The 25,940-nt window shown below is 60.1% G+C and overlaps 1 protein-coding gene across 2 annotated transcripts in view; it reads left to right on the forward strand.

The window, feature by feature from the left end:
• The window catches only part of CROCC2 (ciliary rootlet coiled-coil, rootletin family member 2), a 68,644-nt gene extending 43,243 nt beyond the window's left edge, over nt 1-25,401 (forward strand). Inside the window, exons 21-33 of one of the 2 annotated variants that reach the window (XM_088793929.1) lie at nt 448-591; nt 3,766-3,941; nt 4,535-4,694; nt 5,889-6,047; nt 7,778-8,135; nt 8,318-8,499; nt 9,326-9,446; nt 10,198-10,328; nt 19,496-19,645; nt 19,896-20,040; nt 22,451-22,554; nt 23,606-23,702; nt 24,037-24,185. In XM_088793929.1, the coding sequence (XP_088650055.1) occupies nt 448-591; nt 3,766-3,941; nt 4,535-4,694; nt 5,889-6,047; nt 7,778-8,135; nt 8,318-8,499; nt 9,326-9,446; nt 10,198-10,328; nt 19,496-19,645; nt 19,896-20,040; nt 22,451-22,554; nt 23,606-23,702; nt 24,037-24,053 (1,944 nt within the window). In that variant the 3' untranslated portion in view covers nt 24,054-24,185. Of the gene's footprint in view, nt 1-447; nt 592-3,765; nt 3,942-4,534; nt 4,695-5,888; nt 6,048-7,777; nt 8,136-8,317; nt 8,500-9,325; nt 9,447-10,197; nt 10,329-19,495; nt 19,646-19,895; nt 20,041-22,450; nt 22,555-23,605; nt 23,703-24,036 lie in introns of both variants that reach the window. The other variant, XM_088793930.1, reaches the window with a different exon arrangement.
• Nucleotides 25,402-25,940: the final 539 nt, after the last annotated feature.

The following is a 25,940-nucleotide window of genomic DNA, read 5'->3' on the forward strand; positions in this document are numbered from 1 at the left end:
AAGCCCCACATCCCTGGAGGGGAGGGCCTCTCTTGTTTGCCAAATGGTCATTCTTGGCCCCTCACACTCAACAGAGCGGACCCGATAGCAATGGCTTAGGCAGGAAAGGGGTCGAACACTTGAGAACCCTGACCTGGCCTGGCAGCCTGGGGACCCCAAAGGAAAGGCACAAGGGGACAGGGGGCACAAAGTCAGCCCCTGCCCACCGAGAGCGCCCCTCTGGGGCCTCTGGGCCCACCCTTCACCACCATGTCTCCTTGGGACCTGGCATGGTGGCATTAGCTGTGGTCAGCCCGAGAACCCTGCCCTAGAGCCCCAGGCCAGCTCCGACGCCCACCTGCTTCGTGCGGCGAGCGAGCTGCCTGTGTAGTCCCAGGACACTGTGTGGCTGCCTGGGCCTCAGCAGAGCGCCAGGCCGTTGATGCCTCAGCGCTTACTGCCCCCCAGGCCACGGTCAGCGCTATGGCTGCTGAGCTGAAGGCCCTGCAGGCCCAGTTTGAAGACGCCATCTCCGCCCATCAGAGAAAGGCCGCGGCTTTGAGTGAGAGTCTCCGGGAGATGGCAGCAGAGCAGAGCAACATGGGTGGAGAGGTGAGGGGGGCAGGGCAGGGGATGGGGGCAGGAGAGGGGGAGAGATGGGGGCGCTAGGATGGGGGGAAGAAGGCCTTCCTGTGAGGCAGGTGTGAGCTGGGGGGTGGGGAGGAAGAAGCTGGACCCTCAGCCCAGAGACCCATCCGTCCACAGGCCGTGAAAAGACCCCAGGCGAGCATGCCACCCTCCATCGGACTGGGCGTGGGATGAGGCCCCCCTGGGGGTGCGTGGGGTGGTGGGGCAGGAGGAGTGCAGGACAGTCACGCGTGGGCCTGACACAGGGGCCCCAAGAGCCATGTGAGGGTGTCTTGGGGTGGGGGATAGTGTTGTGCGGGGGAGCAGGAGAGGCCCCAGCTAGGACGGGCTGGGGCTGAGCAAGCAGGCCGCCTGGGGAGGTGTTCCTGAGGCAGGTTTGACAGCAACAGGACGCCTGGGAGAGGGAAGGGCAGGAGGGCACAGAGACTTGTGCTGGGGGGAGGATCTGCCGGTGCCCAGGTGGAGCCCGCAGAGGGCAGGCAGCCTCATGCACCCCGGGCAGTGTGCCAAGGCTGGCAGGCAGGCGCTGACCCCACGCTCATGCACCAGGCCCCCCACCCCCAGCAGCGGCAGAATGAGGAGAGGGGCTCCCCTCCCCCAGCACCCCCAGGGCAGGCTGCACTGGAGGAGAGGAAGAGAGCATGATTTAACATGACAGGCTGTTTACTTTGGCCCCCAAAGAGAAAGGTCTCCTTTCAACAGATTTCAAAGTCAGGCCCGGTCAGCGACCACACGGAGAAGCAGAATGAGATTTTAAAACTGGGGGCAGCAGGGAAGGAGCCAGGAGACGGGGCACGTTCGTTCTGGTGGGTGAAGGAAGAAATCTGGGTCTCAGTAGAAGTTCAGGTTCTCGGAGAGGGACCCCCAGGAGGGAGGGGGGCCCCCAAAAAGGGAGTGGGGGCCGGGGAGCCTGAGGGGTGAGTGGGGCAAGAGAAACAATCCCAGAGAAGCGTGGAAGAGCCCTCCCAGGCGCCAGCCTGGCCAGAGTCGCCATGGAAACCATAACGTTTTCACAGCCTTTACACTGGAGGAACGTCCAGGCCTCTTGCAGCCCTGCTGAGGTCCACACATGTGTGTGTGCGTGCACAGCCCACACACTCATGCACACATGTACCTGCGCACATGGAGACCACACACCCCCATGCACACATGCACACACAGTGACAGTGCACACACACATGCACTCATGTGAACACAGCACACATACATGTAAACACATGGACACCACAAAGTGCACGCGTGTGCAGATGCACAGCCCACAGGCTCACAATGCTGCACACACGTACATACATATTCACACCAAGCACACACATTAACGTGCCACAAATGGGCCATGGCCCCTCAACACTCCCCCGCTTCCCCCCACCCGCCCTCCTCCCTGCAGAGCTCTCAGCTGCCTCCCTGCAGGAGATTTCAAAAGAGGCTGTTTATACAATTTCTAGTAAAGAAATAATTATTATAATCACATTAAGCGATTTGGCTGTAAAATTCCTGTAAAAGGGATGGTTGTTCTCGGGAGGCAGAGAGAGGCGGGTGGGGGCACGGGGGAGGGGCCCTGCCGCATTTGTTTTGCTTGTTTTCATCTCCTCGGCCTGGGGAATGAAAACAGTTTCTTTTATGATGGATAGGCCCTTTCGCTGGTCCTTGACCTTCTGGGAGGATTTCTGCTGAGCTCAGCGGAAAATGCTCTGCTTGCTTGTGGCTCCCACATGTGGGGGGTGGGAGGGGAGTGGAGGGGGGCGAAGGCCCTTCCCAAAAACAGAACAACAATAACAGCGGGAAGAAGCGGGAGCCAGGCCGGCCAGGGGCCTGGACAATGTCCCACTGAAGCAGCCAGCAAAGTGGGGTTTGCGCTTGGCAACGCGGTGCTTTGACACCGCTGAGTCCCTGGGGCTCCCCCTCCCTGGCGTGCCCCTGCTGGCTTCCTCTGCCTCCTCCTCAGGGACCTGCGAGTTGGAATGGAACCTTCTCCAGAGTGGCTGTCAGGGCCACAGTCCGCCAAACCAGGGACCCTGCCCGAGCCCCAGCAAGCCCCCTCCCATAGCCTGGGCTCTGAGGGCTGGGCTGCCCCTGCCCGGGTCTGCACCGTCCTCCAGACGCTCCCCCCAGGGGCCTCGAGGCACCTGTGTCCCAGGATGAGTAGGGCCCCTGACACCCAGGCACACTTCAGCCAGGGCTCATCTCTGCCTCACAGGGCATGACATCAGAGTCCGGGAAGCCCCAGTGTAGGGCCCTGGGGTAGGGGAGGACACGGGTCCTGGCTCCAGCGAGGTGGGTGTCCCCACCTGGGCCCGGAGCAGATCTGGGGGCATGAGGACCTCCCTGCAGCCGCTCTCCCCGCCCAGCCTGGGGTCGGCTGGGTCGGCTAGCAGAGATGCAGGCTGGATGTGAGCACGGGGCTCCACGTGACCCAGGACCTTCCCACCGTGGCCTCCACTGGCACACCCCTCGGGCTTCGGAGGCCCACGCTTCTGTGGAGTGCTCCACGCAGCACGCGTATGATGGCAAGACCCTCTGGCCCGAGCAGTTGGACAGCCTGGCCCATGGGAGCCCTGGTGCTGCCGGAGGATTCCAGGGCCACCCAGAGACCCACCCTAACCACTGCCTCCAGTCCCAGCAGGGACACAAGGCCCATAACTGTGCAGGGGTCAGCAGCCTGGGCCATGGGTACTGCTGCCCACACCAGGGAAGACAGCGGCCCTGGGTGCCACACCATTATTGAAGGAGAGGAGTAGGCATAGGTGGCGAGGGCCACCAGGCAGTGGCAGCTGGACCTGGACAGGAGGACAGTACAGACTTGTGGGAAGAGCCATGTCCCCTGCAAGCCCCGCCAAGGAGTAGCCAGTGCCCTGGGGTCCACCTGCCTGGGCTCTGGGACTGGCCCTTGAGAGCCACCCTGCAGTCTCTGGCAGTCGGGGAGATGACCACAGTGTGGCAAGGCTGGGCTGGTGGCTTCTCTTCCAAGCACTTGGGGACCCAGGGCTGGGGGACACCAGCACTGCCAGACCAGCGCCTGAGGCCATGTGCTGCCCGTGACCGTCCCTGCTGGCAGTCCTTGCCCGCCCCAGCCCATAGCCCCTGACCCCAACCCCTGCCTGTGGCTTCAGCTGGCCCCTAGACTGCACGCTCCTCCCCCAGGCTGAGAGGCTGCGGGCACAGCTGGACGAGGCCCAGGACGGGCTGGCCAGGCTGCGCAGGGAGGCCCTGGAGGCCCGCCAGGCGCTGGGCGACGAGGCCCGTGAGAAGGACGTGCTGCAGCGTTCCAACACAGAGCTGCGGGCTGCCATCCGCAGCGCTGAGCAGGAGAAGGCCAGGTGTGGAGTGGCTGTGGGGGAGCTCCCCAGGACGTGGGGAGGACCCAGGGCAAAGCGGTCGACAGGGGGTGTCCTACTGAGCTGGGCCAGGTGATGGTGGCGCAGCAGTGTCACGGTGTCAGCTGCCCATCCAAAGGGTCTCTGTTGTCGGCCATGAGGGGAAGCAGGACACAGACCTGTTCCTACCCCCAGGGAGTTCCCATCCAGCAGGCAAGACAGGCCCCAAGAGGCCAGCAGGAGATAGCCAAGGGCTGGAGAGCAGAGGGCGGCTGAGGGGCCTGCTCAGGGGTCCAGGAGGTGCCCCTGTGGGAGGGACAACCAGGCCAGGACTGCGGTCCTTGTAGGGGGACAGCAGAGGTGCCAGGCTGGCCCTGGACATTGGGTCTGGGAGTGTGGCTGGAGGGAGGGGAGTGGTGGTGAGAGGCTGGAGACGGGGAGAGGTGCCAGGCCAGCTGGGCGCTCAGGCCCCAGGGAGGCTGGGCTTTGGGACGCTGTTGGGAGCTACTTGCTAGAGTGAGGTGGGCAGCTTGCTTGGTGGCCTGCACGGTGACCACGTGGCATGTCAAAGCCTCAGCCTGTGGCGCTCTGCTCAGGCTTCAGCGGTCCAAGGAAGAGAAGGAGCAGAAGCTGGTGGTCCTGGAGGGGGCCCGAGCAGCGGCCCAGAAAGAGGCCAGCAAGCTGCGGGCCAGCCTGCGGGACACGGAGCAGGCCCGGGTGGACGCCCGCTGCGAGCTCCAGGAGCTCTCCAGACAGGTGAGCCCTGCCCCTCCATGGAGATGTCCACACCCGCCCTGGGCCCCAGCTCCTCCAACTCCCTGGACACCCTGGGGCTGCAGAGTCCCACCCCGGACTGCTCAGGTCTTTGGAGCCCCCAGCAAAAGGGCTCTGCTCAAACTCCCAGGATCCTGGTAGGGTCTGCCCTGTAGAAGCGCCAATGGCAAGCCTTGAACCTAATACCTTCAAACAACACTCTGACACTCAGGGGTCCCGCTGGGCATGGAGGGGCAGCTTGGCTCTGCCCCACAACACAGCTCCCAGAGGACTCCACTGCGGGGTCTGGTGGCGGGGCCGGTCTCATGTGGAGGCCCACTCACAGGTCCCGTGGCTGATGCTGGCTGTCAGCTGGGGCACCGCCTGCGTCCCTGAGTGGCCTGGGCTTCCTCTTGGCATGGCTGCCTCAGGGACCAGGTGAGCAGGTGGGTGCTGCTTCCTCTGTGGGCTTCCCACGTCTCGGCCTTTACCTGCCTGAATTCACTGGGCTTCCAGCCGGCAGGAAAGGGCCTGTCACAGCCTTGCAGTCACTTTGTCAAACTTCTTCAGACAAGCTGGTTGGGGGTCATTTAATGACCCCCAGGCATTTTGCAGGGTCATTTAATCTCATGACTCTGTGAGGAAAGTTCTAGGACCTTCCTTTCCAGATGAAGACGCTGAGGCATAGAGGCCAAGTGGTAGGACTGGGTCCCTGAGCCCAGAGCCCACACTTCCTAATTGGGGTCACCCCACCCCCAGCCCTGCTCTGACCCAGGGGCACCCAGCTGGTGCTGGTCCGAGCTCTACTGTGTTTCCCCGAAAATAAGACCTAACTGGAAAATAAGCCCTAGCATGAATTTTCAGGGTGACATCACCTGAACATAAGCCCTAATTCGTGTTTTGGAGCAAACCTTAATATAAGACCCGGTTGTAATTTTGAGGAAACACGGTAGTGTCCTGGGCCCAGAGAGGAGGCGCCAGGTGTGTGGAGTGGCTGAGGGAGAAGCTCTGAGGGCCTCACAGACCCCAGCCCAGAGCTGGACTTGGCCTGAGCCTCCCCGAACGAGGTGAGCCGCCTGGAAGGGAAGCTTCCTCCCACGATTGTGAGCAGAGGCAGGAGAGGCAAGAGAGGCAGAGCCCTTCCCCCCACAGCATGGGGGCCCAGGTGACCCCATAGTGCCACCCCCACACCCCCAGGTGAAGGCGCTGGAGGCCGAGAACCAGAGGAAAAGCTGGGAGCTGGGCCAGTTGCAGGCCCGGGGCTCCCAGGACGCACAGCAGAGCCAACAGGAAGGCCTGGAGCTGCAGAGGCAGGTGGCTGAGGCGCAGGCCGCCAGGGAGGCTGCCCAGGAAGAGGTAGGAGGGCTGAGGGGCCCTGGAGGGGCAGGAAGAGAGCCAGGGCTACCAGGGCCTTGGGAGACAGTGGAGCAGAAGCTGGTGGTCCTGGAGGGGGCCCGAGCAGGGTGCCTGCATGTGTCACAGAGTCCTCACCACGTCCCATCAGGCTGGCCTCTTTCTGGGCCTGGCTCTCGCCCGCATGCACTGTGGGTCTGTCTGCTCTCCCACTTCCCAGCCCATGCGGCCAGGGTAAGGGAGAGGACTCTGACCGAATTCATCCAGCTGCATTGACAACCCTCCCCTGCATTTCCCAGGGTGCTCGTGTTTTAGTAAAAGACAGAGTCCCACCCAGGTGAATAGAGTTCTGAGCCTGGGGACCGGTTGGCGGGGAGGGACAGGGGCAAAATGACCAATTCTCCGAGAGCCTCAGGACTCTGCTCAGGCCTATGCCATGCCTGCACTCGTGTGTCCCACGCCTCGGGCACACGCCTGCAGCCCACCTCCCTCCATACCTGCGCTCACAGCCCCCAAGCCCATTTGAAAGACCCTCTGTTCAACCCCAGCCCCACCCCTCGGGTTCGGTTTGCTGCAGGGCTGTGCTATACGTGGCCTGGTAGCCTCGGACCCCCCATACACAGCCTGAGAAGGCCTCCCTGGGCCTCAGCTTGCGTGGGGCCCCCTGGTTCAGACCCACAGTCATGCATAGACTGGCTGTATCACGCACCCGCCATTCCCAGAAAACATGGGTCCACCTCCCACAGCCCATGTGACCCCTGGGTGACCTCACAGGCATCACCTCCATCTGTGAATGGGGTCCTTATACTGCGGCCACCCAGGGAGGGAGGTGACACGAGGCCGGCCTGCCTTGTGCCAGGCCTGGTACCCTAGGGTTTACGGTCTGGCAGGGGCTCTGCTGCCTGCAGCTGGGGCCTGGCCGCCTCCTCCCCCAACCTGTGCACTTCCCTAAGGGTGGTGGAGTCCTGTTTATTCCCCCATTCAGTCACAAGTATTTAGAGGCCACCTCTTGTGAGGGGAGTGCTGTGACCAGGGTCTGCAGCAGCAGGCATGGGGACCCAATTGGGAGTGACAGGGTCGCTGGGTCAGGGAGGGCCCGCTGCGCCTGGGCTGAGCTGCAAGAGAAGAGAGGGGAGGGCGGTCCAGCAGCGGAGCCATGGGGACAGGCAGCTGCCACGGGGCTGCAATGAAGCGAGAAGGAAGCAAGGGTGGTCCCGGCCAAGGGAGGCGGGAGAACACTACCCAGCGCCCCGCTGGCCCATCTCAGCCCACGTGTGCCTTGTGCTGGGGGAAGGGCTGTGGCATGGTGGACGACATTACACTTGTCTGTGGTGTTACCCACTTGGAAGCGTGTGGTTGGGTGTCAGGCTCCCTAGCCCCGGTCACTAGATGACACTGACCCAGCCTCAGCTACCACAGGCCGTGAGCATGGCAGACAAGCATGTGGCTGGCCAGTGGTGGGCCCCCGGCAGGCCGCAGGAGTGGGCAGTCTGTGGGCATGGCCCTGTCCAGCCCGGTATCCATGAGCCTGCCAGGACAGGCCCCCTGGGGCTAGGTGCCCTTCCCTATCTGGGCTCAGGTGCCCCCACTGCCAAACCTGGGCTGGGAGGCAGGTCCTAGTTCCCCCCAGTTGTGACATGCCAAGAAGGCGCTGAGGCAAGAGGCCGGGGCAAGTCCGCAGAGGCAGGTGGGTCTGGGGTGAGAGCCTCCTGAGCCCCCATGGCTTCCCACAGGTCCTGTGGCTGCAGTGGAAGCTGGCAGAGGTGGAGGCTGGAGGTGAGGCCCGCGAGAAGCAGTTGCAGGAGAGCCTCCGCGTGTGCCGGGAAGCTGAGCACACCCTCCGTGCCAAGCTGCTCGCTGCCACCAGGAAGCTGCAGCAGGCCAGCGGCGTGGCTGACAGCCTCCAGGCTCGCTTGGACGAGGCCTGTGGCCGGGTCCACAGCCTGGAGCAGGAGCTGGCTTGGGCGGAGGGTGCCAGGCAGGGTGCAGAGGGCCAGCTGGGCCAGCTCTGGTCCATGCTCCACTGTGAGCTGGGGCTCCCAGGACAGAGCCCCTCTACGTCCCCTGAGCAGCCTGGCTCCCCTACCAAAGGTCAGTGTCCTCAGTGGCTTCAGGGAGGTCCTGTCCCAGCTCTGCCACCCTCCCCTCCCTGGGCCTCACACTCCATGCAATGAGCTCTCTGTGGGTGGGGACAGCAGAGAAAGAGGAGGCCAGGGGGCCTGCATGTGTCACAGAGTCCTCACCACGTCCCATCAGCCATCACTGTCCTGCAGGCTTGGATGGCTCCCTGGGTCACTCTGGGCGGCAGAGTGCCAGTCCGCCTGCCAGGCCCCGCTCACCACTCCGATGGCCCTTGCCTACACCTGGACACCACGGCCCAGAGGTGGACGTGGCCTCAGTGCACAGCGCCCTGAGGGACTTTGTGCAGAAGCTTCGGGACGCTCAGCGGGAGCGGGTAAGAGGGGCTCCAGGAGCCAGGGAAGAGCCCCACTCAGCGTGCTGTCCACCTGTCCACCCTGGCGGGGCCTGCTGGTCACTGGGCCCCTCAGTGTGCAGACCGTCCTTTGTTAGGTGTGATAAATACCACAGTCCTTCAAAGCCCGACTGCCCCAAATGGCCTTGGGTGACCCGCTTCCTGCAGACCGAGCGGCAGAGCCGCTGGAGCCAGGCCCTGCTGGGATGCCCACTGGGGCCCACTATCCCATGCCTGTCCCCTGAAGACCTGTCCCCAGGGGCTGGCCAGGTCACCTGCAGAGTGTCCCCAGTGACCACTCACACTGGGACAAGGCTCCCCAGCAGCTGCTCCCCATCCGGCCACCCCAGGGCTCCCCTAGAGTTGCCTGCCAGCGGCCAGGTGTCCCCTCCCGACATGCCAGGTGGGACGGGCTATGGGGAGAGACTGACAGTCACCCAGCCCTGGCCTGGGGTACTCCACGGACAGTGTTCACCTCAGGCCCACCCTCCAGCCAAAGCCAGCCCCAGGGGGTAGGTACGCCCAACATCACTCAGCCCCAGGGCCGGCCAGGGGACAGTCCCTGCAGATCGCCCTGACCCCACAGGCTATGGGCCGCTGCGGGCCTACTGCCCTGCTCTATGTCCATACCCCAAACCTGGGCGCTCGGACCCAGCCCCTCCACGCCCTCCTCAGGGCCTGTAGGTCAGCTCAGCGGCCCCTCTGCTGTGTCCTGCATGTCCGCAGGCTGCCCCACCAGACCCCGCCGTCTCTAGCTTGATGCCTCAGCCCTCAACTTGCCCTGGGCTACCTTTGGTCCTTCTGCCAGGACAACTGGTGCTTCCAGGTGGCAAGCCTGAGCAGCCGGCTGAGTGAGGTGGAGCGCGAGCTCACCAGGGCCCAGAGCCGCGAGGGGCAGCTACAGAGGGCGCTGGCCCAGGCGGAGGAAGGTGAGGTGACCTCCCTCCCCAACCCATGCCTGGGCACCGCCACTTCCCCGGGGGCCCCAGAGCGCCAGCTCCTGACCGCCAGTGTGCAGTCCTGGGAACCGCACAGGCTTGGGCCACAGGCAACACCCAAACCAGCAGCCCCCCTGGGCCGGGTGGGCGAGGGGCTTCTCGGCAATGCTTCCCCATTACAAGGGAGTCAAGTCCAGAGACCTGAGAGGCCCGACCGAGGGGGCCCCAGCCTCTCCCGCCACACCAGCCTCCTGCTGTCCCCACCCCAGGCCCTTGCACTGGCTGTGTCCCCCCACCCCCCGTTGGAGCCCTCTTCCCCAGACAGTCACAAAACCTGTCTGCACATCAAGTGTCTGCCCCTGTCACCTCAGAGAGGCCACCAGCCTGGATGGCCACCCCTACTGCATTTCTGTCTCCCTTCCCCCATTAGCTGGTCACTCAGGGTACCAGCCCAGGGCCTGAATACCTGGAAGGAAGGCTTGCAGAAGAGAAGGGGGCGGGGTCTGGAGTCCAGGCAGAGGACTGGGACCCCTGACGCCCCAGCCCCTGGGACCTTGAGCTCTGAGGCAGGAGTAGCCTCTGCAGCCCCCGTCATCTAGGTGTCAGTCACTTAGACCTCGCCCCCGGGCCTGTTTCCTGGCCTGTGAGACAGGAGGGGATGACACACACACACCCCCACCCCCACCCGTGTGGCAGCCCTCAGACCTCCGCAGCCAGATGAGCCACCCTGCTTGCCCCACAGGCTGGCGCCAGGCGGAAAGCCAGGCAGGCAGCACCCAGGCTGTGCGGACCCTGCCCGGGGTGGCGCTCCGGAGGCTGGAGACGGAGCCCCTGGCGAGTGTGCAGGTGGCAGGCCAGAAGCGGCGGCTCCAGGTGGGTGTACAGCGGGGTGGGGCTCCGGGACAGCCCAGGGCAGGGAGGTGGGAGGGGAGGTTTCAGGTCCCTGCAGGCGGCCTTGAGGGACACTGGGTCCCCACAGAACTCATCAAGGCCATCCTGGCACAGCTGTCTTTGAGGTGGTCCCAGCCCTTATTTTATAGATTGGGGAAACTGAGTCCTGCCCAGAGAGGGACTTGGCATGCGTGGCAGGGCCAGCAAGTGCAGAAGCAGGATCAGACCCCCGGCCTCCCAGGTCCATCCTTTCTGTAGCCACACTGGCAGGCATAGGGTGACACTGGCCTGGCCTTGGACTTTTCTGTGGGGTCACACCTCTGCTGCTGTAGCTCTGTGTTTTATTCCATGTCACTCACACATAGAAGGTTACACAGGATGAACTCAGGTAAATGTCGACACATGTGAGCTCTTTGCTGTGAAGGTGGGCTCGGGGTCCACAGTTTTTAGGTGAGAAATCTGGGCCCCGAGAGGGGAGCCAGGCCTGGATGGATGTGGTCTGGCCCAGGCCTCCCCCTCACTGCTCACGGCGAACCCTGGGCCCCATCCCAGGCCCACAAGTGAAAGCCGATGCTTTGAGGACCTTGGGGTCATAGAGGAGCCCTGGTCCTTCAGAAGTGGACACACCCAGGTGTCGGGGAGTCAGGGGCCCGTGCTGGAAAGATGAGGCTGACGGGGGCAGCAGAGGGGACTGAGCAGGACAGGGGGCAGGACACGGTCTCTCAGCCCCACAAGTGCCACGAGCTGCATGCAAGCCACCGCTCTCCAAGTGTCTTGTGAGGAGGGAACCCCAGATAAGCCACCAAAGAGAGGGCTGGCCCTGCAGGGGAGGGCAGGGCAGAGGCAGGGCTGCAGAAAACGCTCAGAAGAGCTCAGCCTAGAAAAGAATTGTGAGATGACCAGCAATTCTGTTTCAACGACCTCTGACCGCAGCAGCCAGGGGAGCTAGGGGGTGGGGTCAGTCTCAGGGCCCAGGTGCCTGGCTGGCGTGGGGGTCTGAGAGACCAGGGGAGGCTGGGCAGTGCTGTGTCCCATTTTACACATACATTCACATGTATCTATTCCATATACATTTGAAAATAAAGTTTTCTGTTTGCAGGTTGCACATTTGAAAACACGCCTATTAAATCAACCTTTACAAATACGTTATTCAAACGTTCCACCTGACTTTATCAAAGCTCAGACTGATGAGCTGAATTTGCCCACTGTGATTTTCTTGGCAACATGTCCTTTATTCCTAAGGGTCTGTGACTTACAGATTTCTATGACATGCTCCTCAGAATTCAGTTTCTCGGCTGCTCTAGCTTTTCCGGGTCCAGAGGCCGCCGTTAAACACTGTCCATCCTGAACCCACTTCACCTGGTGTGGTCGTGCCCACCCCTGGTCCGGCCCTTCTGCCCTGTTTCCACCATCATCCATCTCAGAATCGTTGCCTTTTCCAGGGGAATTCATCCCACTTGCAAGCTTTGCGATGACGTGTAGGCTCTGCTTTTCTTTGGTCTCTGACAGGACACCTCCTGCTTTTAATGCTTCCTCACAACCCGTTTTGCCCTTTATTGTAGGTAATTTGCTCTCCCCTTTCCTCTACTGCCCACGTCCTGGCGCCATCCCTTCTGCCCACCCTCTGCCACGTTCTGGCACGTCTAGGGGGTAGGGGAGTGTTACAGTGGTAAGCGTGACAGTGGTGTCACACTGTTCAGAGAATGCTGATGGCTGTGCTGGGACCCCTCCCTGCGCCCCTGGCTGCCCCTAGCTGCAGGGGTCTGCACCTGTGCCCTGGGGGCTTAAGGAAACCTGTGCTCAGGGGACTCCCCACCTCCAGACCTGCCCACCCCTGTCTTTCTCCTAAGTGCTGGGTGGGGTCCAGGAAGAGCCTGCCCCCAAGTCTGAAGTCTCCTCGTGTCTGCAGACCCATAGCAGCCCAAATGTGGTGCATTCCTGCTTCATCACAGGTGATGACAGAACCCCGTTTGCAAGTTCCCGGTCCTGCCCTCCGGAAGTCCAGCACAGCAGCTCGCTTCTCTCCCAGGTCTCACCTCCGGGTGGGCTGGGCCAGTCCTCACCTGAGTCTGGGAAGAATCCCCTTGTGGGCTCACTCACAGTGCGGGTGCAGCGGGGTTCAGTTCCCTGCGGTTGTGGGACCAAGATCCCGTTTCCCAGCTGTCGGCTGAAGACTGACGGAGCAGCTTCTAGAGGCTTCCCCCAGTCCCCAGCCTGGGCCTTCTCATGGGCGCCCACCACACAGTGGCAGCAAGACTCTCACTCACATGCCTGCACGCTCGCTCAGACCTCGTGTGGATATTAGGCCCCCCTGGGTGGGCTCTCTCCTTGCTGCTTAACTCAGAGCCACTGGCCTTAATTGATCACTGATCACTGGCCTTAATTATACCTGCAAATCCCTTTGCCACATGATCTGACCTAATCAGCGGATGACATCAGGGGTCAGAGGTACGGGTCATTTTTAAGTCTGCCAGCCACACCTGGTTTCAGTCGTTTGTTGAACTGCATGTGTCAGCTGAATTCTTCGAGCTCACAGGCAACACAGGTGAGTCAGGCTCCCATCCCATCTCTCTGGGAGGGGCTTGTTTTTCCTTAGACTTCAGGGTAGCTGTTTGCCCTCTGACCTCAGAAATATAAGGCTATAGCCTGTTTGAAGGGCTCTTGCAGAGTGGAAGCCAGAAGGCCCATTTACCTTTGAAATTCAAAAACCACCAAAACAATGCCTTCACTTAGTCCCTCAGTTGTTTGTGCTTGTGTTTGGAGAGCCCTCTCCGTGCTCAGAATCAAATCTATCTCAGTTTTTACATGTTCTTTCCACTTAAAAAACATCTCTGTGCTCCCTACGCTTCTCTGTTCATTTGTCCTGAAATTCACAGTGGCCCAGCACGGCTCTCTGGGGTCAGTCCTCCTTGCTGACCTTGAAATTCACCTTCTCACCGATGGCATCTCCTTCAGGTCCCGGGAGAGCTTCGGGTCTTCTCCTGCTTAGCTGACTGGTCTGCTGTCCTGGGTTGGTGCTTGTGTTTTGATCTCACTGTTCACTCTCAGGTCCCGACCCTGCTCTGGCCCTGAGGACTTCAATTAACATTTTCTGACACGTATTTCTGTTTCTTGAAATAACTGTTCTCTTTTGAATTTGAGACCCTCAGATTGACTTTGTATCTTGAACCACAGCTGCTACCGTGTTTCCCTGAAAATAAGACCTGGCCGGACAATCAGCTCTAATGCGTCTTTTTTTAAAAAGATTTTATTGGGGGAGGGGAACAGGACTTTATTGGGGAACAGTGTGTACTTCCAGGACTTTTTTTCCAAGTCAAGTTGTTGTCCTTTCAGTCTTAGTTGCGGAGGGCACAGTTCAGCTCCAGGTCCAGTTGCCGTTGCTAGTTGCAGGGAGCGCAGCCCACCATCCCTTGCAGGAGTCAAACCGGCAATCTTGTGGTTGAGAGGACACCCTCCAACCAACTGAGCCATCCGGGAGGCAGCTCAGCTCAAGGTGCCGTGGTCAATCTTAGTTGCAGGGGGCAGAGCCCACCATCCCTTGCAGGACTCGAGGAATTGAACTGGCAACCTTGTGGTTGAGAGCCCACTGGCCCATGTGGGAATCGAACCAGCAGCCTTCGGAGTTAGGAGCATGGAGCTCTAACTGCCTGAGCCACCGGGCTGGCCCTCTAATGCATCTTTTGGAGCAAAAATTAATATAAGACCCAGACTTATTTTACTATAATATAAAACCCAGTCTTTAATATAATATAATACCAGGTATTATATTAATTTTTGCTCCAAAAGACGCATTAGAGCTGATTGTCCAGCTAGGTCTTATTTTCGGGGAAACATGGTACTTACATAGTGATTTTTTCCTCTGCGCATCTTTAAAGAAGGGGGTCCTGTCTTGATCAATATTGAGAGTGGAGAAGAACTCACCGGCGACTTCCTGTGTCCCTGCCCAGATATTTCAGGCCCAAATGAAAGGCAGATAGAAAGGTTCCAAGGGGAGCTGTGGGGGCTGTGGGGCCGTGGGGGCTGTGGGGCTGTGGGGGGTGTGGGAGCTGTGGGGAGCTGTGGGGGCTGTGGGGGCTGTGGGGCCATGGGGGGCTATGGGGGCTGTGGGGCCATGGGGGCTGTGGGGCTATGGGGGGCTGTGGAGGCTATGGAGCCATGGGGACCATGGGGGGCTGTGGAGACTGTGGGGGCCGTGGGGGCCGTGGACCTCCACACGTGGAGCCAGCACAGGAGCAGCCCCAAGTCCTCACTAGAGCTGTTCTGCCCCAGGAATGGGGTGGGCAAGGGCCCATCCTGGGGGCTCAGCTGCGGTGTTGTCCAGCCTCCGCCTCTGGCTACTTGCCTGCCAGGGGGCTGGGGGCCTTCTTGTCTCTCACCCACCATGACCCTCACCCCAGAGTCCTCCCCTCCACGTCCCACAGCCCCTCCAGCCCTGGCCCTCTGAGCTGGGGTCCCTGGGGGACTGAGGGCTTCTGCTTGCGGTCTACATGCGCAGATGCTGCAGCCTCTGCTGGGTTTTCCGAGCCTCTCTACCCATGTTCATTTTTCTACTTGATCAAGAATTGACTGAATTTTCCAGTAAAGTGTGTGTACTAAAATCCACTAGTATTCTGCCAAATTTTTCTTAGGATTCTGGCAGTTACCATTTCTCCTCTTCTTAGGCCACTTAGTTCCGTCTACCCTCCATCTTGAGGGAACCCTCAAAGTCTTGGCCTCCAGCTCTGAGGAAAGTTTTCCCAATGTTTGTAACCTGTTGGCCATCACCGTGGGCACCTGGGAGTAGGATGAGACACGCCTAAGTCACCGGAAGCCCCAAGGCACTTTTGACAAACAGCAAACGCAGGCAGAAGTGTTTCCAGCAGCCAGGGGCCTGGGACACGTGGCCACACCCCCTGTGCCCACAGCCGTCCCCCTGGTCATGTCAGGCTGTGGAGCCGCCAGCTCTGCAAGAGCAAGGTCTGTGTTTTACACAACCTCTTTCACTTTCACGGAATGGATTTTTCCCCCGTTTCACATAAGCCAACATGTTTGTCAAGAGAAAGTTAATTAAAAACATATTTTTCTAATTAAATGGTAGGCTGTGCTATGCAAACAGTAAGATTCTTGTTTGAGAGCAAATCCCTCCCGTTTCCCGGGCTACCCTGGGAATTCAATAGATCAACAATGCAGAGTGAGCCCAGGGCGTTGGGACATGGAGCCAGGGATGTTTAGGAGGCCTAGTGTCACCCACACGTGCCCCTGGGAGAGGCTGCCCCATGTTACCTTCGGATTAGAGCCAGGTCACAGCCTCACTGGCTCAGGGACGCAGTGTCCGCGTGGCACCCAAACTTACACCCAACCTCACCGGCTCCCCACGTCCCCAGCGCCAGCCCTACTGCACACGCCCGCCTCGTCTCCTGAGAATGCTCCTCCAGGCCTGGGTTCAGCTTCCTCCAGGTTCTAGAAGCACAGCTGGAGCTTCAGAGCCGGGCAGCTGAGGCCATGCCAGTCAGTGGGGCCCACACTGTCGCTGGAGGTGACTACCAATGTCTGCATCTGTATTTCTTCATTGTGCCGTATTTATCAGCTTTTTGTGGGTTCAGACTATTTTATCTTCATACAATAAATTGGTGTGCTTTCCATCTTTTTCTATCCTGTGGAATAATCTACATGTCCCGAGTTAAACTTCCAGAAGGATCATGTTGAACTTGCCTGCACACATTGCCCCGCCTGTCATCTCAAATGCACGTCAGCTCCCTCCGCGTCTCTTTTCTGTCGCGGGCCCGTTTCAGTTTTCCATCCCTTCTGGGGTCAGTGTCTGTCACTTGGGAGTCACCCACCTTCTGTTTTTAAGTGCACATGATTTGACGTCGTTGTATTTACGTCTGTGCTTATATCTGCAGTTCGGTCTGTTTCTTTCCTGATGTTGGAGGTTTGTTTCTGTTTCTCCCCGCCCACCTTGCCAGTGGTTCCTCTGCTTTCTTGGTCTTTTCAAAGAATCAACTTTTATCTCTTCTCCTGTTTTTGTCTACTTTATTCATTTCAGCTTTTATCTTTATTAATATCCGCTTTTTGTTGTAATGTTTCTGATTTCTTAAGTTGAGTAAGTGGTGTATTTAGGTTTGGGGTTTTTCTTCCAATAGTAAGAGCATCAGTGTTGCCACGTTTTCACTAATAGTGGTTTGCTGTGTCCCATGCGGCTTTTCCTTTTTACCCATTTTCTAGAAGTTTCAGTTTTTACTTCTTTAATTGAAGGGGGCTTTTTAAAAAGAATAATTACGTTTGTGCCTCTTTTTGTCACTATTTCTAGTCTCGCTGGCAAGAGGGTGTGGGTTGGGCACAAAAGAGGGTCTTTTGATCGGCTTCTGGGTGGATCTATGTTTATGTTCCCGGTTTGTTGGTTGCTGGTTGCTGGTTTGCGTTCTTGGTTTGGTTTTATCTATTTGTTTGTGGTATGTTTGGAGGGAAACTGGACAAGCTGATTGCAGAGTTTACAGGGAAGAATAGATGTTTGAGATTTTCCAAGGAAATTGTGCAAAAGCCTAGTAAAACTGATTACAATGCTAGTGTGGTTGAAGCAGGAGGGATTGGCACAGGCTGAGCAAAGAGGCCAGAGGCAAAGGGCGGAGTCCAGCGGTGCTCAGCCACCACTAACTGACACCAGACCCTGGGCTCCTATCTGGGCCACTGAGTCCCACTGTTAAGTGCGGGGTGCTGACCCCCTTATCTGAGCAGTTCCAATGCTGGTTCTGGAGGGCAGGACCTGGAGGCCTGTGCACTGTCCCCCACCACCTGCCCACAGTGGGGGGGGGGGGGGCGGTCAGAGGATGCTGGCCACCTGCCAACTGAGTTGATCCGTTGTCACCCAGGAGATGAAAAGGTATCAGGCTGAACGCCAAGGGCTCACAGGATGGTTTGGGGGGTGCGGTGGGGGAGAGCATGCTCTGCTCTTCACAGTGCAACAGGCAGGATGCTTAATGAGACCCCATCCACTGTGTTAGTGCACGAAACATTTTCCACCCTCCGTTCTGCAAGACCAGTAGCCCCCAGATGCGTGGGGCACCTTACAGCCCTCTTGCCATCCTTCTCTGGGTCCTGACAAGAACCCTATGAGACTGCATCACAGCCATCATAGATGGGGAAACTGAAGCTGGGGGCCTGGTCCAAGGGCACACAAAGTCCTGCGCCCCTGCCCCAAGCCCAGGCTCTTCCCAGCCGGCCTCCCAGGGCAGAGCCCCGGGAGCTGATGCTCATGGCTGGGCAGAGGGTTGGAGTCACACTTCCCAGCAGCCACCTGGACCCACAGAGTGTTTGTGAGGCTTGCTCAGCCAGCCGCATTTTATCAGGACTTGGAACCAAAGCGACACGGGAGGTGAGAGTCACTTAGCGGGCACAGGGTGATGTTCACAAAGGGGCACCATGCAATTATCACGGCTCCTGTGGATTCCGTAAAAGTGGAGCCATTACAAGAGTGTGATGCTTCACATAAGTGGTTCGGGCCTCTAAAATCCCATGAAATATTTAAGCCATATTTGAAGAAAACCTCTGCTTTTCCACTGGAAAATGTGTACAAACAGAAAATTGTAACTTTCCAAATTGCAAGGAAGAGTGAAACATCACAATTTTAGCTACAAGCATTGCCCTCCTCCCTTTCCTTTTCTAAAGTACTCAAGTGTTAGACACACACACTGTGTGTACAGGGCCCCCCCGCCCATCCCCCGGCACCCAGCAGGACTGCGGGGTGCCCAGTCCTCTCCCTCCTCCAAGCAGCCCTCCTGTAAGTGGCCGACATTTAGTGAGAATCGAGTGACAGGATGGATGTGATGGCTCTGGACACATAGTGCCCAGGACAGGACCACTGTGGTCATTGTGATGGACACGTGTTTGCTGGGACAGGGACCCTGTAACGTGAGGGCTGGAGCCTGCCTGGGTCAGTGGGGGTCCCTTCAGGCTTTCCCTCCCTGGACCTGTGCCCAGTCTCTCTCTTACCCCCACATTTCACACTTCTCTTGAGCGGCCCTGTCTTCCCTCCCCCAGCCAGGCTTCCCTCAGCGCCTCCCCACACACACACACACACACACTCACAAATGTCATCAGCAATGTTTGGTCCCATCCAAAGGATACTTTGGGTCTGTGTCTACCTGACCCCTTGGGGCACCCCACAAAGGGACTGACGTCTCCCTCCGATTTCTGCCAGCTCCCTGCACTGCCATCTCCTCTTCTCTCTGCTCTGACACCCACCTTGCCAGGACCTGTCTGTCCCCTTCTCCCCTCTCACCAGGGTACCCCTGCCCTCCTGTGGCCTCCAGAGCCACCTGGTTCTGCAACACTGTCCACCAGTCCAATGACCTGGGCACTTCTCAAGACCAAACTCTGAACCCTCACCCCACATGGCCCCCCAGGCTATGGCTAAGTCCTCCCACTCCCAGCCCCTTGAGTCCAAGCCCCCACGGGCTCCTGTGTGGACACCACCAGGGCCCTCCCCTCCGCCTCCTGCTCCAACACCCACAGCAGGGTGTCGACACCCTTTTTAGAGTCCTCAGCACCAGAAGGCACTGGCCACTTCGCCCACAGAACACACAGGAAGATTCGAAAGCTGGAGACTCGCACGGCCTTATGAAGCCGTTTGTGTCACCAGCCAGACCACAAGTTTCCTATGGCGGGTCGTTTCGTAGAACTCACAGGCGATCGCCAGGCCCCAGTGCATGCCGGCTCTGGGGCCCAGGGGACAACAACAAAGGCAGATGGCTGGCTGGGGCAGAGGGATGGCAGGGAGGCCACTGCACAGCAGGGAAAGAAGGCCCAGGGCAATGGCAGTGGGCATGGAGGGCAGGGCCGTGCGGCAGGGAAGCTTGTGGTGAATGGGGGGGTCGCTGCACAGGCTCCATGGGCTTGGGAGGACTCTGTGGTCTTCATTCCAAGGCTGGAGGCCGGGAGGACACCAGATGTGTCTGAGGCCACTCTGTCCGCAGCAGAAACCTGACACGCGGAGCCTGTGCTGACAAGACCCCCCATGGATGCATCATAAATCGCCTGATCTGTGCACATTGAACTTGACCTTGTCTGCTCACACGTCAGTGATCTGCGGTGGGGTCTGGGCAGCGGCCCTTCCATGGCTTCCCCGGAACCCGGCCCGAGTTTCCAGGAGGGCCTTTGTCTGCCGTCCGCAGGAGCACCTGGACGCGCTGCACCAGGCCCTGGGGGACAGCAGGAGGCACCGCCAGGGCCGGGCCCTGAGGAGAAGGCTGCTGGAGGAGCAGCTCGCCCGCCGCGGGTACAGGTGCCAGGAGGCCGAGGGTGCCTTGGAGCCCCTGCAGCAGGTGAGGGCCCCCAGAGGGCAGGGCCTGCCTTCCCTCCCTGCATCAGTCCCTGGGCCTAAATGAAGGTCCAGGTGTTCAGACACCATCCAGTCCCCAGCTGACAGGCGGGGAAACTGAGGTGGGAGGGGACACGCGGGGCTTCCTTACTCCACAGTAAGCTCCCCTACACAGAGGGTCAACCGTGGACGCGCCACTCAGGGATAAAACATCAGCAGAGCCGGGCGCCCACGCGCGACCTCTCCCTGCCCAGGTGCTCCGCCCTCGGCAGCGCGGAGAGCAGGAGGCGGGGGCACAGCGCGCTGAGAGGCGCATCTGGCGCGGACGCACGGCCGCCCTGCGCCCTGAAGGGGCCCGTCTGCAGGGGGAGCCCGCGGCCAGGCACGCACCCGGAGCAGGTACTCGGCTCAGATGGGCGGTCCCTAGAGAAGTGGGGGTAAGCGGAGGGGCGCGTGGTGGAGAGGGCAGAGGGTGGTTCCTAGAGAAGTGGGGGGAGGTGGGCACAGACAGGAGGGGCTCAGGGACCGGAACGGGCCTGCCCAGCACAGACGTCTGGATACAGGTGTGCTCCCTCCCACTGCAGACTGGCCTTGAGCAGGGGTGTGGGAGGGGCATGCCAGCCTGGGCTCACCTGTGCGAAGGGAAGCAGGCATCTGTCACTCATGGCTGTTTCGGGCAACAGTGTCTGACCAGGGTTTATCAGAAGGCGTGGGGGAGGCTGTGTTGAGGGCACAGACCAGCAGACTTTGCAGGGACCTCCTCAGGTCCAGTGGGTCCCTGCGCTTTTCACTGCGTCACCAATACCTGCAAAGACTGGCTTCGTGCTGGGTGTGGCTTGTTTGGGCAGTGTGGCCCAAGGGCAGAAGGACCAGGGGGACCACAGAGCCCAGCTTGGCCTCGCTGGAATGACTGACAAGATGACAGGTGCCAGGGCTCCCAGACTTCGAAGGAAAAAGATGCCAGCAGGGCGTGTGGACACCAGTGAGAAAAGGTAGAGGCCGCAGGCCACTGCAAGGTAGGAAGGAGGGTGTTCAGTGTGTCAGGAGCAGAGGCAGAACACAGGGCAGCCAGGGTCCCTGGAGTGGGGTGGGGGGGTGACTGCTACATGCGGCAGCCCCTCCTAACAAGGAGAGGCAGCTGCAGAGCAGACTCATCACACGCCTCAAAGAAGCAGTGAGACCCCTGGGCAAGGGGACTACTGGGCCCGGAGCCTCCAGAAGTGTACCTGTCCCATCACATGTCCCAGGCAGGCCTTGGCCACCAGGCACACACTGTCCAGCTGAGGTGTATTCAGGGACAGCAGTGTTTTCCAGAGGGCAGTGGCCAGGTTAGTGGGGGGCAGGGACCCTGGGAACAGGATTGGGGTCTGTATGGAGCCACGGAGGCTAGTGGGTCAGGACAGTCACTGAAAGCCCTGGCCAAGTTGTCCAGGCAGAGTCACCTGCCCTCCCAGGAAGGAGGGTCAGGCAGCCGGGTAAGGTCACCAGGACCCTACCACTCCTCCAGGGCTGTCCCAGCGCTGAGGAAGCTGAGACCTCCTGGGGTTGCTACTGGGGGTTCCTGGTGGGGGGGTGAGGGGGCGAGCCTGGCCATCATGGCACTGCCTGGAGCAGCAGAGCCAGTGTGGGTGCCTGGAGCCAGTGGGGGAGGGAAGAAACAGCTAATGAGTTCCAGGAGGTCAGCTGTGAGGGGCCGAAAACCCATAAACCCTTTATTGGTGTCTCAGGAGGGGAAACCCGGACGTGGCCGTTTGTTGATTTTGGACTTCACTTTGCTCTTTTTAACATGCACTTCCAGGACTGTCACTGGAATTTTAAAGAAACAGGACTTCCTTTTTCAGTGGCGGGGGCTCTGTTTTCCTCAGTCCTGAAGAAGAAAGGAATCCTTTTTGTATGTCTCTGACCACTGACCCCATAACTTCACCCTTGAGACCGCTCCACTCTGTCTCAGGGCCCCTGAGAGACCAGGCCTGCTCCACCCCGAGGGCGAGAGGGCACGTCTAGAGGCTTTGAAGGGAGGCCCGACCTGGGCTGCAGCCGGGCCTGGGCAGGACCCGCAGGGCCGGGCAAGCCGGGTAGTAGACAGGCCTGGTTTGGAGAGCAGGGCCTGGCCTCTGATCCTGCCCCCATTGCTGGCAGGCCCGGGACCACATGGGCCTCAGGGAGGAGACTGTCCACATAGAGAACCACAGGTCATGCCTGGGGTGTCTGTTCCCCCTCCACAGGGAGCAAAAGGAACCCCACCCACCTTCCCAGCAGAAATGTGTGTCTCCTGGTCACTGGACATTTAAGCCCCAGCTCGTTCCTCCTCGTGTGCCCAGTGTGTTTGGGGGGTGGGGGACCAAGAAGAGGGCTCTGCTCGGGGAACTTGCAGCTCAAAGGAGGACAGACAGTGGGAACAGTGACGCTGACAGATTTGTTAGGACAGGTCAGGGAGGGTAGAGCCTGTTCTCAGCAGGTCCTGCCAGCAGCTTCAGGGGTGCGTGCAGTGCAGGGGTGCCAGGCTTCTTGAGGCCCGGGGGTGCTGAGAGGGGCTCCGGGAGGGCCCAGAATGCCACTGAGATGTCGCGTTCCCCAGCTGAGGACATCGACAGGCCTCTGATGGTCTGAAGCAGGACGATCACTTGACTCCACGTGCCTTCAGCTCTCACCTTGGCTGCATGAGCCAGAGGCCCTGGGTGGGGCTGGGTGTCCTGGCCCACCTCTCCGGGGACCTAGAGCCCTTTGCAGGGACACCCATGTGCTCCCCAGAGAGAAGCTGGCCTGACCCACCCCTGTCAGAGGGCCACCACAGGTTCTGCTCTTACAGGTGGTGTAGGAGCCACTGTGGAGGGGAGGGCACAGGACAAGGCCAGTTCCCGAGGAGCCTGCACCCCAGGCGGACCGGCCCTGAGGCAGAGCCAGCAGCTGCAGGTCAGCCGGCCGGTGGAGCTCGGTATACCCCAGCCTCGGGGTGGGCCCAGGGCCCGGGGGGCCCAGAGGGGTGCCCAGCATGCCTCTGTCGAGGTGCACACACACGGAGGTGCAGGCACAGACAGCAAGGGCAGGCTGCACCCCTCAGACACGGTGCCAGGAGAACTGGAGCCAGGACTCGGGGCTTCGTGGGCCCCGTGGAAGTAGTGGAACAGACAAGGGACCTTGTGACCAGCGCGTGGCCAGAATGGGGAGGGGTGTGGGAAGCACAGGTCAGGGGCGGCTCCCATGTGCATGTTGGGGGAATTGCTCCTTCCACCACTGGACAGACCACCCCCATCCGCGGACAAGGAATTTACAGGTGGGGGAGGCAGCAAAATTCAGCCTGTGGGAGCCCCCGTCCAGCCAGGCAGAAACCAGGTGCCCTTAAAGCAGATGTAAGACCCACCCTGCAGGCCCGTGGGTGGGGCTCTAGCCTGCTTCCAGTCCCAGCAGAGGGCAGCAGGCCGACGAAGACCTGGACAAAATATCAGCCCAAAGCAGCAGTAAAATGCCCAAGTTGTCACCCCAAGTCCAAACAGCAGAGCTGGGGCGGGCCCACGCCCAGCAGCTCGGGGAGTGACTGACCAGCACCAGCAGGACCGGACCTTAGAGGCCGACCACTGCATGGGGCCCGACTGCAGGCCTGGAGTCCTGACAGTGGACCCTCCAGCCAGAGGCCCTCCAGCAGCGGGGTGTCAGCTCTGCTGCCCAGAGGGCTCCAGCCCACCTCCAGGGCCTCCATGTCACTGGGAGCCTGAGAGGATTCTGGGGGCAGGTCACCCCCTCCTCTGCCTGTCAGGAGGGTCAGAGGTGGCTTCGTGTGAAGTGTCCACACAGTGCTTGGCAGGCGGCAGTTGTAGCAGAGGCGGCCCCTGCACCTGTCCTTCAGAGTCAGGGAACAGCAGTGGCATGTGTGGGGATGAGGTGGTAACAAAGTGTGACTGAGCCTTGGGAGTATAGCTGCACCACCCCACACACGCACAGACACGTCTGCCCGGCTAACCCACAGGCTCCACGCTATCAGAGACCTCATTCTACAGATAAGGAAACTGAGGCCGAGAGAGGGGAAGTGACTGCCCAGTGCCACCACCGAGTGCCACCACCGAGTGAGTGTCCCTGACCCACCAAGCACATCTGCTGAATGTATCAGCCCAGGGGTCCTTATCTCCTTACCGCTCTAGTGTGTTCGTGGCCTGAATGGAAAGGAGTTCATCCACTGCAGCGTGCGGTTGCCTGGTTCCCTAGTGCCCCCAATGGGTGGGTGTCCCTGGTGAGAAGAGGGATGATGCGTCCCTGTCTGTCTGCCCAATGTTTCAGTCCCATACCCACCATCTGTCCGGGGGAGCCATGGACTGTGGCCTCCCAGCCCTTCCTGTTCCAGAGCTCTGGGGCACTGGCCAGGGACCAGCCCACCCCTCTGAGCACCTGACCTGTCCCCAGGTGGAGGACCAGCCTGAAGGAGCAGCTGGCCCCGGAAGTGCAGCAGCGGCAACATGTCCGCCTCGGCCAGGCCTTCTGGGCCAGGAAGTGAGCCCTGCTGCCACCGACGCCCCACGGCCTGAGCCCCGTGGCCTGAGCCCCATGGCCTGACCCCCATGGCCTGACCCCCACGGCCTGACCCCCATGGCCTGACCCCCATGGCCTGACCCCCACGGCCTGAGCCCCGTGGCCTGACCCCCACGGCCTGACCCCCAGGGGCAGCAAAGCTGTTAACAGGAAAACCAATGCCTCGTGCGGCTCGGGGCCAAGCTCGGGGGTTGAGGGGGCCGCAGGGCACAGGCAGCCTGGGGCCCACCGTTCATGCCCAGGAGTCCCACGTCAGCAGGCACCCTCTGATTCCCCTGGCCCTCAGGACCTGGGCCTCCGCTGGCGCTGGACGCACTTCGGACACTCTTCTCTCACAGCCCTCCCCAGCCACAGACAGCCTCCTCACACTGGCACAGGCCTGGCACTCGGTTTCTGCCTTGGACACACTGCTGATCGGCCAGACCCCAGTGGCCAGGCCCCGTCAGGTGGGCTTCCACGGCCACGGGCTGCGTTCTGTGCCCTCAGCTCTTTAAACATGGGGAGACATGTGGAAAACATTCCCACCCACTGGTGCCAAAAACCATAATGTCCTGCAAGGCCCAGCTACCACCTCCTCACATCCGAACACTGTGGAACCTTCCATATCCAGGCACTAAGGTCCGTCACAGTGGCAGGTGGCTGCAAGTGGCTGAGTCAGTCCCCTGTGACTCACTGGATTGTAAATTAAAGATGCAGAACCTCCCACTTTCCCAGCCTGTGAACACTGGGTCCCTCAGGGATGGGAGGTAGGAGGAAGGAGCCAGAAGCCAGAGGTTGGAGTCTGTGACAGCGCTTTCTTCTCTGCATCCCTGCGGTGTCCACTGGCGTCCCCAAGTCACAACTTTGGGACTGAAGCTCCCAGCAAGGAGCATGGATGGAAGAGGAATCCACTTCGGACATGAAAGGGGTCAGGATGATTTCTCAGATTTAAAATTAAAGCCGCCCAGGATTTGACAAACACACTCACTGGCAAGTGCAGGATGCTCCTGGTCTCTCAGGGGAGACATCAAAGTGCCAGAGGCCTCGAAGATTGTGACATTTCAGCGAATAGTTCAGTCAATGTAGATGACCCTATTTGTACTTATTCCACATCCAGTGGTATATTAGGAAAAGGATTTGTCTAATGGGAATAAATGGGTGTTTTCTTCAGCATTTCCAATGATGAGTGTTAAGACCTGTTGTGTTAGATTCTACAATTACGGAGGAGTTTAGAATCGCTTCCCTCTATTTTCACAACAGCCCTTGGGGGCACCAATTTACAGGTGAGGCAGGGCCCGAGTCCCCCACGCTAGTCTAACCCCCCTTGTCTGCCCGGTGAGGCTGCGGGCTCAGGGTCCTGCCTGGAGGACGGAGCTGGGCCAAGTGACCCGAGCAAGGTAAGGCCCAGTGCCCAGATGCTGGAGCAGTGCCATCTGCCTATCCTCCTGGAGGTGAGGAGGAGGAAGAGGACAGGGTAGGGGCTAGTCCTGCTGTGAAGGGCAGGACTGTACTGCTGCCCATGGCCTCCCCAGAGTCCCAGGGGAGAGGACCAGGAAGGTAGCTTGCTCCTACCCGGCCCTGGTCCCTGGAACTCCAGGGAAGGACCACACTGCTGCTTCTCCTGCTGTCCCACATGGAGGCTCCCGGCCTGTAAGAGACCCAGCAGATCTTGGCATCCGTTTGGAAGTTGCCAGCCTTGGACGGGAAGGAGTCCTAGCTCCACCCCTTTGCAGCTGCGCAATCCTGGACAGGCTCTCTAGGCCTCAGTTTCCTCCTCTGTAAGGTGGGGTGACCCCACC

The sequence above is a fragment of the Rhinolophus sinicus genome, chromosome 17, assembly GCF_057876585.1.
Source record: "Rhinolophus sinicus isolate RSI-liver-muscle chromosome 17, RSI-T2T, whole genome shotgun sequence".
Classification (NCBI taxonomy): domain Eukaryota; kingdom Metazoa; phylum Chordata; class Mammalia; order Chiroptera; family Rhinolophidae; genus Rhinolophus; species Rhinolophus sinicus.